We start from the raw sequence: 12,500 nt of genomic DNA on the forward strand, positions 1-12,500 counted from the left end.
TTTTCCAGATCTATAAAAGCCCCCAAAACATCCTTACCTTATCCTATAGCTTTCTCACATATCTGATCTACACAACCTCTGCCTGTCCTAAATCCACACTGTTCCTCACCAATTACTCCCTCTGTTCCTCTCCGAATCCTCTCAATTAAGATCCTCCCATAAGCCTTCCCAACTACACTTAACAATCTGATCCCTCTGAAACTGCTACACTCACACTTGTCCCCTTTTCCCTTGTAAAGTGGAACTGCCTTCACTTCATCCTTCCTTATTTCTCTTCCATTTTCCTCACTCATCACTCTCATTTTCTTAGCATTTCCCACTGCAACTATCTTTCCCTCCCTATCCTCCTTCACATTTAGCAACTCCCTAAAATATTCTACCCATCTTCCCCTTACTGCCTTCTCTTCCATTATCATATCTCCATCTGCACCTTTTACTTTTTCTTCTCTATTTGATTCGCCTCCTCTTCCTCTCTTAATTTCTTTCCAAAACATCTTTTTATTACTTTCAAAATTTTCTGTCATACTCTTACCCCATTTCACACCTGCTCTCCTCTTTGCCTCCTTTACCTTTTATTTTACTTCTCTTTTCTTTTCTTTTGTAACCAATCTGTGAAAGCTCGCTTCTTCTCTTCTACAACCTTCTTTGTTTCCTCATCCCACCATTCACTTCCCTTCCTTCTATTTCCTCCCGTCCTTCTTGTTCCACACACCATCTTTGCACACTTTGTGGCTCCCTCCTTGAACCATCCCCATTCCTCCTCCACTTCTAGCTCTACCCTATCCTCCACTCCCTCCCACTCCTCTCTTAGCTTCTTCTTGTACTCCTTCTCCTTTTCATTTTCATTTAAAGAGCTCACTCTAAGCACCTCCCTACCTTTTGTCCTTTTCCTCTTTCTCCATCTATCCTCCACTCTCAACTTACATTCCACCAAAAAAATTATCTGATATTCTCCCTCTCTCTCCCCTTAACACATGTACATCCTTAACTCTTCCTATTATAGTCCTATCTACCAATACATAGTCCATTAACGCTCTATCTACTACCCTTCCATCCACCACCCTCTCCCATGTGTACCTATGGTTGACCTTCTTTCTAAACACTGTATTTGCTATCATCAACTCTCTTTCTAGACACATCTCCACCATCAACTCTCCACTACGATTCTTTCCTGGAACTCCACATTTCCCAACCACTCAGTCAATTGGTTCATTTCCTACCCTAGCATTAAGGTCTCCCAGTACTACTACATTGACGTTACTCCCTAATCCCTCTATGCACTCATTTAAATCTATCCAAAAAGCCTCCCTTTCTTCTACAGTCGTCTCACTACCAGGCCCATATGCACTTACAAAAACCCACATCTCCTTTCATCCACATCATCCTTGAGGACTCCTCCTTCCCCTCCTCTACCCTTTAACGTATCTCTCCACTTACTATACATACTTATATATATATACATATATATATATATGTATATATATATATATATATATATATATATATATATATATATATATGCAGGCTTTCATATGATCGTGAAACGAATTATGCAATATACCCACAGAAGAAGAGAAACTTGCAGACAGTAAGTACTATATATTGTATCTTCAGACAAAGCAAGGCAGAAATAGCATTTAAATACTACAACACAATAAAAAGATCCTTAATTAAAAACAACCCGCCTAATAACAACGGGGTAGTGTATAAAATTCCTTGCAAAGATTGTAACATAAGAACATAAGAATGAAGGAGACTGCAAGAGACCATAAGGCCTACACTAGGCAGCTCCATATCCGTCACCACCTGTCATCCCCATCCATAAAGTTGTCTAACCGTTTCTTAAAACAACTGATGATTTGAGCGCTCACTACATGGTTATTTAGTCTATTCCATTCGTTGACCACCCTATTAGTAAACCAATTCTTGCCTATTTCCTTCTTAAATCTAAATTTGTCCACTTCAAATCAAATCCATTACTGCGAGTCCTGCCCTGTTGTTGTAATATGATGACCTTGTTTGCATCACTCTTGTTAAAGCCTTTGATCCACTTGAACACGTCAATTAGATCACCCCGCACTCTGCGTCTTTCCGGAGAGTGTAAGTTAAGGTGCCTAAGCTTTTCTTCGTAAGGTAAATTTCTGAGTCCATGTATCATTCTGGTCATTCTTCTCTGTAATTATTCTAGTGAATTGATGTCCGTTCTATGGGACGGAGACCAAAACTGTACCGCATAGTCAAGGATGGTCTAACTATCGCTAGATAGAGTTTGATAATTACCTCTGCACTTCTATTTGTTACCGTCCTAGCAATGAAACCTAATGCTCTGTTAGCTTTATTCCTGGCGCTAATGCACTGTTTCCTGGTTTTAAGGTCCGGACACACTAGAACTCCCAAGTCTCTCTCGCACTCAGTTTTCTCTAAAAGCGTGTTATCTAAGCTGTATCTATTTTTGGGTTGTGTAGCCCTACGTTTAACACGCTACACTCAGAGATATTGAAGTTCATTTGCCATTTCACCGACCATGTGAACAATTTGTTAAGATCATCCTGCAGAATCTCTGCGTCGTCTCCTGACCTAATTAGGCGTCCTATTTTAGTGTCGTCCGCAAACTTACTATACTAACATCACTATTTATCCCGTCGTCTAAGTCGTTTATGTAAATGATGAACAACAAGGGATCCAAAACCTAAATTTTACTCCATTTATGGTGACCCACTGTTTTCTGTTACTAATCCAAGCTCTAATCCATTCTAACACTTTCCCTCTTATGCCATGGGCTTTGATTTTATTTCGTAGTCTCTGGTGTGGCACCTTATCGAACGCTTTGCTAAAGTCAAGGTAAATAAAATCGTAATTATCATTGTTGTCTGACGCCTTATATACTTTAGTGTAAAAGGATAGAAGATTAGTCACACATGACTTATCCTTGGAGAAACCATGCTGTGTGTCACAAATTAAATTATGTCTCTCGATGTGTTCTCTAATAAGTTTTATATTGAACAAACGGGGAAAAATTGGAAACAAGGATTTCCCAACATAAATATTGTTTAAGGTCTGTCCAAGAAAACAATGTTTTGTTTCATCATAAATCCTCAAATAACCATCATATTGATTGGTTTAGGGCTACAATCTCAGCAAAACCAAGGAATTTACCTGAGAGAAACGTGATTGAATTATGTTTAATCTCAGGCACTTTTGGTAGAAATGTAAATCTAAGCTATGGACATTACAAATATGTGACAAATTGTTAACCGGTTTGATGACGAAAAGGTTTCCGTCAGATTAAACAATATGTGTTGTGGTGCTTACTTGCTTTGTGGTTGAGAATCCTGTTCCTGTGGTTGCTTCTGGGTCAGTCATTAATCTTCCTTTGAACACACACAGCATAGTCCCTAAGCTAATTTCCCTATCTCCTAACTTCTAATACTAACCCCTCCCTTCCTTGGTGGATCTTCCTCCCTTACACTCACATTCACACCTCCACACACCCGCAGTCCTTGATTGGTACTGCCGACCCACGCCGACGCGCAGGCATTCCCTTTGACCCCCCCACCCCACCCACACACACCGGGGGTGCCAACCGCCCGTCCCCGTCCGCGCCACATTCACTACATTCACGCCACACACCCTCTTGATCTCGAGATCAACCTACTCTTCGTCTCCTTCATCTCCTACTTCGTAGTCCTGTAGCCACTTTGGGGGACGCCTGTCGCGGTGGGGTCTCCGTGACACCGCCCCCTCATTCGCCGTCACTCCGTGACTCTCCTCTCCGTCTTCTTCTTCACTCACCACACTCCGAACATCCAAGATATGCCGCGGCACTCCCTCGACAGAGACGTTGTTCCGCGAATTCACCTCCGTCACTATACCTCTCGTCCACTGTGACGTGCACTTCCTATCCTTTGGCCTTAGCCATACCTCCTCCCCCACCTACACTGAGGTGAGGTTTTCTTCAGCATTGGCCGGTAGTCTCGGCCCCCTCTGGGGGACATGTTATACCAACAAACTGCCTCCGTCGGTAGTATTCGCGCCTTCTCGGTGATGGTCTTAATCGCACGATGATGTTCTATTATCCCATTTCCGCTTGGTCGGTAAGTTGCCTGGGAGAAGCATCTCGTGTTCCACTTGTCCAACATGCGTTTCAGCGCCTCCGACCGAAATGCTGTGCCGTCGTCCATCAGGATTTCATCCACTGGGCCCCGTTCCAAAAATATCTCATTTATCACCCGTGCAATCTCTTCTCCAGTCTCCGTCCACACCACATGCACTACATTCACACCACATGTATTCAGGTCGAAGCAAGGGAGGTAAGGTCATGCCCCTTCCCCATCTGTGTAGTCTCCCCTCCCCCACTGCTGTTCCTCTATACCCGCGTTCTCTCCCTATTTTTGTATTTAAACACCCTTGCATCTGCCTTTGTCTGAAGATATAATATACGAAAGTACTTACCGTCTACAAGTTTCTCTTCTCCTGTGGTTATATTGCATATATATATATATATATATATATATATATATATATATATATATATATATATATATATATATATATATATATGTGTGTGTGTGTGTGTGTGTGTGTGTGTGTGTGTGTGTGTGTGTGTGTGTGTGTGTGTGTGTGTGTGTGTGTGTGTGTGTGTGTGTGTGTGTGTGAGAGAGAGAGAGAGAGAGAGAGAGAGAGAGAGATACGATCTATATCATTTGATTGGTTCTTTCCTCTCCTTTAATTTTCCTTCTTTTAGAATCTTACTTTTTGTAATACTAATTTCATAGTCCCGCTTTTGCGTCATGCTTCCCGACAGAAGAGATTAATATTTCTTCACTTTCCCTCACTGTAACATATGACCGCTTCACTCATTTAGGAAATACAAAACAGTTAATTTGCCTATGATGTCTTCACAATAACTTTAAACTAGTACAACTGGAGACGCCAGTGAGCACAAGCATTTGAACAATAATTATTTGACATTTTTTATATGAGCTTACATGATCGATGAAACTATGAATCCTAGATGCTAACCAGCACTGACCTTTTGCCTCCGGGATGAGCATCTGGTAATGGACGCTGGCACCTCCAGCACTTTGGCCAAAGATAGTCACCCTGTCAGGGTCGCCGCCGAAGAACCCAATGTTTTGTTGGACCCAACGGAGCGCCAGCGTCTGGTCCTTGAGCCCGAAGTTCCCCGGGATCACGGAGTCCTCCGTCGACAGGAAACCTTAGAACATTTTTTTTTTTTTTTTTTTTTTTTTCAGTGTAAGAGCCACATGAGAAAATCTTTCGATGTTTGAGATCCGCAAGTTATGAGCAAAATGTACACATACGTTTTTATTGACGTATGCACGATTCGTTAGATATACATACATATACCCACGGCTTTTTCCTCCTTACAAGGGAGGTAGCCAAAGTCAAAGGCATAAATCCACTCCCACCCATTTCATCTCCAAATACTCCACTTCCATTCATCACTCATCCCTCCCTCTTTTCTTGGCTCCTCCTGGATGACGAGTCATCCCTGCATCTCGCCCACTCCCCTAGGTCAGAAGTAGTGCAGCAAGACACAGCGCATCCACAGCAAGGCTGCTTCATTAATCAGCGACCCTCTACTCCATCCCCTCATGCAGAAAAAGAAAAGACGGGGAAAAATCCCTTCGGGCTCCGTCAAAATATCATTCACACATACCCCGCTCACCCCCAACCCCCGCCAACTCCCTTTCATGCATCACAGCATCATCCATACACAACCCCTATCTTCTGTCTTCTCCCGTCCTTCCTCAACAGACATTCCCCTCTTTCCCAATGTCCCTTTTACACCATCCATCCATCTCATCCTAGGTCACCCCTTCATGATCACTTCATCCACCTCTTCCTTCTACGCCACTTTTACTAATCTTTCTTCACTCATTCTTTCCATGTGTCCAAACCGTTCTAATACCCTTTCATCAACTCTATCTCCCAACTCCTTTTACAACCCCCCTCTCCTCCTTACCTCCTCGTTTCTCACTTTATCCAGCCTAGTAACCCCTATAATACTTCTCAGGTATTTCACCTCAAACACATTTAAACTCTTTTCCTCTTCCTCTCATATGTTCCATGTTCCTGCCCCATACAGTGCTGTCGGCACAATCACTCCTTCATACAATCTCCTCTTAGCATCCATTTCCAAATGTCTATTTCTCATTACACATTTTAATCCCCCAAAGCATTTACTTGCTTCTCTCAATCTACATTCTACCTCAATCTCCACTCCTCCCTTTACAGACACATTCGCACCCAAGTGTCTAATGCTATCCACTTTCTCCAGTCTTCCTGCCTTAATACTCACTTCGAATTTGCTGCCACCCTCTCCCCTTGTACATCTCATCACCTTACTTTTACCCACATTTATCTTCAACTTTCTTCTTTCACACACTCTCCTAAACTCTGCCACCAACTTCCTCAATCCCTCCTCTGATCCTGCTACAAGCGCAGTGTCGTCCGCAAACAACAGCTGGCTCACCTCCCACTTTTCTCCATTTCTTTAAACATCTCCAATCCCTGTCCCGCCACCCTTGCATTTACCTCTCGCACCACCCCATCCATGTATAAGTTGAACAGCCAGGGCGACCTAACACATCCTTGACGAAGTCCCACCTTTACCTCGAACCACTCACTCTCTCCATTTCTAATCCTGACACATGCTCTACTACTCTCGTAAAAACTCTTGACAGCTCCTAGAAGCTTTCCTCCTATCCTGTATCCTTCTTTCACGCACCTTCCCAAACTCTGTCACTAACTTCCATAATCCCTCCTCTGATCCTGCTACAAGCGCAGTGTCATCAGCAAACAACAACTCGCTTATCTCCCATTATTCTCTATTTTCTTTAACCATCTCCAAACACCGTCCTATTACCCTTGTGTTTATATCTTGCACCACCCCATCCATGTACAAATTGAACACCCAAGGCGACATAACACATCCCTGGTGAAATGCCACCTTTACTTCAAACCACTCACTCTCTCCATTTCTTATTCTAACACAGGCTCTATTACTCTCGTAAAAACTCTTGACTGCTCTTAACAGCCCTCTTCTATCCCATATATCTGCAATACTTCCCACAGTGCCTTCCTGTCCACCCTGACATAAGCCTTTTTTAGATCCTTAAAGACCCAAATAAACATCCTTGGGTATATGAATATACATCAGTCATATCTTTCTGATAAGTACTCCGGGAGTTATTGTGTGAACTATATTTACATTTTGAGAAATATCCCAGGTGGAGAGCTCTGGCATGTACGTTGACGCCTGCAGTGTCACACTATCCGGCACCGCCGTTGTGGCTTGTTGTTGGCCATAGCATATCATTCCTTATGTGTCATTAGACTCGAAAGGATATAATAGTATTATAATCAAGGAGAGATAATGTTAGTTTTATAAAGTTCTGGTTGTCGCCAGGTGATTTTATTAAGTTAATTGAATTTGCCCATAAATTGGCCGCATCCGGCGCCGCCGCATAGTGTGATACCAGCATAAGGGTTAATGAACCACCCTAACATTATTTTATAGTATTACGGGCGAACAAGGTCATTGTGTTACTGTACTAACAGAGATCACGCATGACTTACCGAACGGGCCGACTCGGTACTGAAGTACTACAAGAACTACATCTCGATCGAGGAGGACGTGCGGAGGATATGAGTACGTTTCACCGGACTGAAACCCTCCGCCGTGGATGAAGACCATCACGGGTAGTTGTGATCGAACAGAGACCTATTCATTCAAGGAAGATGGTTTACATTTTTTATTATGATATTACTTAGCACATAGGAGGAATTAATTTCTGACATTTTTTTAGGAGAGAAACAATTTTACTCATCTGAGGAGCTGTCTCTGTACTAACGGGAGGAAAAGAAACAAAATTGTTGAAACAGTTTTACAAGATAGCGAAGTAAGAAAAAACACAGTAGCAGTAGTGGAAAGGACATTACCCCCCCCAAAAAAAAAAAAATCTTTGAGTTGATTAGTCTTACCTTTGGCGTGTACACGTTCAAGTAGAGACAGTCTTCTTGGCCTGAGACGAAGTACTGACTGTCCATGCAGTCGACTAGGGGTTGCTGAATGCACCGAGGTGGATACGACGAAGCATCTCGAATTCCATCCCACCCTACAGCTGGCTCGGGATCCTGAAGCGAGAAAAAACGACGTGCAATGAGGCAGCTTTATATTCTCAATAAGGTGACCAATCAATTCCGAGGAAGGTCTTTATTGAGTGGGAGAATATTCTGATCTCTCCTAATCAGACCAAAGACCACTGCGATGACAGTCACCTTTCGTCATATATGGCCAATCAAACCGTTCCCAAGCCCGGATAAATTGGAAAGGGTTGGGTGATGGGCTGACTACCAAATCCTGTAAACAACGATCTAGTTTTCGAAGCCTTTCAACCTTGGACGAACGGCATTTTTTTTTTTTTTTTTTTTTTTTTTTTATGACGACCAGGTGCAAACGAAATTATGGACCTGGAAGAATTCTCTTAAATTTTATACATGGAACGTTAGAAGTTTGTATAGAACTAGATGTGCAATAGTAGCCAACGAGGATCTTATAAGATATAGGATAGATGTGACATTTGTACAAGTAGATGGCCGAGCACTAAGAAAGGCAAAATAGGAGAGTATGAAATGTTCTACAGTGAAGATACAAATAAACTACATGAAATAGAAGCAGGTTTTTGTGTAAAGGACAGCTTAATGAACGCAATTGAAGAATTTGAGGCAGAATAGGGCAGCCAAAATTAATTTTCGAGGAAATTAGCTTAACATATGCATGATAAATTGCTTCGCCCCTACTGAACATGCTGCTGATACAGAAAAACATATCTTCTACCGTGATCTGCAAAGAGTGTTAAACGGGTGTCAGAGCCATGGCATCAGAGTGGTTTTAGGAGATTTGAATACAAAGGTGGGAGGAGAGATAGACACACTACACCAACTAGGCTACAGTGGGTAACACTAGTTTTGTTTCTTTAAATGTCCTTAGAGTCTCTAAGGTTATTTTCTCTCCTGGGTTTAGAAATACCATTGAAAATTGCATAGCATCGATATTTCAAAAGATAATTGAGGTTTTATATGCAAAATAAAATAAACTACGATAGTACACTATATTTAGCATAACATTATGTATAAATAGTAGCTGATATTTTGTCCTTGTATTCCCTTTTTAAACTAATGAGAAAATGTGATACGGTTATAAGATCCCGCTAGAAATGCACTGATGAGCGTGATTTCCTACTGTGAGCTCCTTGATCTTTATGCACCAGTGACCATATATAGTCTCCCATCATAGCAGTGTCCCATCTTCCTTGGTATCTTTTCTCCATTGCAGCAATGTCCTGATGGAACCTCTCACCATGCTCTTCACTCACTCCTCCCAAGTTTTCACAAAAAAAAAAAAAAAAAAAAAAAAAAAAAAAAAAAAAAAAAAAAAAAAAAAAAAAAAAAAAAAAAAAAAAAAAAAAAAAAAAAAAAAAAAAAAAAAAAAAAAAAAAAAAAAAAAAAAAAGTCCAAATGTGAATGCAAAAAGTGCACCTTTAATGACATTCTACATCCTAAGTTCTTATAACTTTCCAAAAGTTTTGCTACGAGCTGCTTGTAGTTTGGGTCTTTATTATTACCAAGGAATCCATTAACTATACCTCGAAATGCACACCACGCCTCTCTTTCGACATCACTCATTGCATTCTCAAGTTGCATTGACTTCAACATTTTCCTTACTTGCGGACCAGTAAATATACCACCCTTAACTTTGGCCTCTGATATACTTTTCCACCATGATCTAATGATTTCACAAACTGTTTGACCAAACCAAGCTTTATATGAAGTGGGGGTAGCAATACTTTGACAAGCTCTACAAGAGGCTGTCTAATAACACTGAATTTTCCTGGCTGCAAGTCATCCCGAGAGGACCACTTCACTTTCTGGTAATGCTCATTATCAGCCCGACTGTCCCATAGGCAAAGAAACCATGGAAACTTGATGTACCCGCCCTGTAATCCAAGTAAGAAGGCGAGCATTTTAGAATCACCACAAACATTCTATTTAAACTCATCTTAGTTTACCTTCTCGAGAACCCTTTTTTTCATTGTCATATTCTTCATTCATCTGTACCAAGTATGCGATATGCAAGGATGGATACTGATTCCCATTATATAGCAAAACAGCTTTGAGGTTTTTTGTAGAACTATCTCTGAACAATCGCCATTGTTCAGGGTTATGATCAATTCCAATAGCTGTAAATAAACCATTAATATCTTCGCAGAAGCAGAGATCCTCACTTATATCAAAGTATACTTCGAATTCCTCATGGCGCTTCCTGTGTACTGTTGATCTAGTCCTCCCTCAACAGATTTCATTTACTCAGTCTGGATGCTAAAAGCTCAGCTCCTGGCTTAGTGAGGCCCAAGTCCCTGATGAGCTCATCCAGTTCACGGTGATTTGGAAAGTGTGGGCGGGTGCTGAGTCTTGGCTCAAAATTTCCATCCATTTCTTCATTGTCACAACCTTCCCACTCTCTTTATGAGACCTCTATTATATCCTCTGCTTGAAAAAGTGCATTTCTCAACTGGAACATAAATATGAATTGCATGTGTAATCGCATTACAAGAAAAAATAGCTAAATGTTTGGGAGATTTCAATATTTATTGTTACAAAGAATATAGTTTAAATTTTGGTAAGATTTACATACATTTTCTGGTGGCCGTGGAACCAGTAAGGTATCATCGTGTGACACAGGTGCAATAGAGGATAAAATACTGGGATATGAAAGAGATTTTCTTCCCTTAGCTTTCCTGTACTTCGATATGTCAATCATGCAAAAGTTGCAATCATCGTGATGATTTTTTGGCTCTCGCCAAACTCTCGGCACAACAAATGACATTGTTTTTCTTGCACCTTTCATTCGTGCATCTAAATTTGATCGATAACTTCCACATATCACATGAGGGGCCCATGGTGTTTGCAGGAGTAACGTGGCAGAGGATGGCACGGTCGTGTAATTCATGGAATGCTATGAAGGAGGCCTTTGTTCAGCAGTGGACTCAGGATGGCTGATTTGATTGATTGATTGATTGATTGATACTCATTCCAAAGTACAGTCTATAAGCAATCCAGTACTTCGCAACTTTCACAGTTTTATGTTATACATTCTTAGGTCCAACATAAAAACCACACACATAACAGAATGAATCTGATTATTTCCTGGATCCTCTTGTAGCCATAGTCAAGAAAGTCAATATTTATCATATAAACCTGAAAAAAGGAAAATTGTAAGCGACAATTGTGAGTTTTCCGTACCCCATACATTTCTTCATATTAGTATAATTTTCTATATCACTAAAATAGTCTATGGTAGAAGAAAAACAAGGACATATTTGGAACCAGCGCAAAATTTTACATTAGAAACACTAAAAAAAATTAAGAGAAGCAACAATTTTGGGATTTTTTTTCCAGTGCTTAAGTAGAATCTGCAGGAAACTTCTAACTAAAGTGGGACAAGACTAACCTCTTTTACCTTGATAAATTACTTGATATTATGAATTATTTTCTTCCCATACACGGATATCCACAAGTAGACCTGAGTATCGCATGAAGGACACATCACAAACCAATAGACCATTTCTTAATATATCGAAAACATAAGAGTGCATTGATGGATATCATAAGCTTTTATGGCACTCAATGCGATTCAAATCATATTATGGTGGTAGCAAAGATTAAAGTGAAACTCGACATTGAAAATAATTATTAAAATAAACCTCCAAAGAATTTTGATATCGAGAGGAGACAAAGACGTTATATCAGTGCAAATTTCGAGTAAGTTCAGGATTCTTTTTCATAACAGAAGAATAGCAAGACATTGATAACAGGCTTGGAAGGATAGTAGAAATAATCAATGGATCAGCATAGGAGGCAAACATTGGTGTGAGAATGAGAATTGGTATGATAAAGAATGTAGAAAAACTAGTTATGAGTGCAGAAAGACGAAGGAAAAATGGTGGTGATAAGAGCAATGGTGCATTTAGGAAATTCCAGAAAGAGAAGAGGAGAATGGCAACAAATCTTAGAAAAAAAAGACAAGAAGGATGATAAGTTCAACAATTAGAAATGCAGACAGCCGGTTGCTACATCAGCAGGAATAAGTAATGAAAGAATGAGGGAACTGCCTAGCGTTTGCCTTGGGGTCTCTTGCAGTCTCCTTCATTCTTATGTTAATCCACAAAAAGCCATTGGAAGAAGACGAAGACTTTGGAAACATTGAAGAAGTACAACCACCAACAGCACTAGAAGTAAGAAGAGCAATACAAAAACAAAGAATGATAAAACAATCGGTTACGGCTGTATTGCTACATAATGATCAAAAGGAGGAGAGATACTAGATAAAGTTAAATTATTCTCAAGCAGTGTGCCAATACAGAAGAAAAGGTCAAAACAAGAAAGTGCAAACTACAGAGGAATTAGCTTAT

General features: G+C 40.6%; 1 protein-coding gene across 3 annotated transcripts in view; it reads right to left on the reverse strand.

Moving 5' to 3' along the window:
- The window catches only part of LOC143039883 (putative inactive carboxylesterase 4), an 84,160-nt gene that overhangs the window by 41,173 nt on the left and 30,487 nt on the right, over positions 1-12,500 (reverse strand). For all 3 annotated transcript variants that reach the window (XM_076210200.1, XM_076210201.1, XM_076210199.1), the window contains 3 exons: positions 8,011-8,163; positions 7,606-7,750; positions 5,033-5,218 (listed from right to left, as the gene is read on the reverse strand). In XM_076210200.1, the coding sequence (XP_076066315.1) occupies positions 5,033-5,218; positions 7,606-7,750; positions 8,011-8,163 (484 nt within the window). The remainder of the gene's footprint in view (positions 1-5,032; positions 5,219-7,605; positions 7,751-8,010; positions 8,164-12,500) is intronic.

The sequence above is a fragment of the Oratosquilla oratoria genome, chromosome 27, assembly GCF_046742065.1.
Source record: "Oratosquilla oratoria isolate Oo_2021 chromosome 27, ASM4674206v1, whole genome shotgun sequence".
Lineage (NCBI taxonomy): Eukaryota > Metazoa > Arthropoda > Malacostraca > Stomatopoda > Squillidae > Oratosquilla > Oratosquilla oratoria.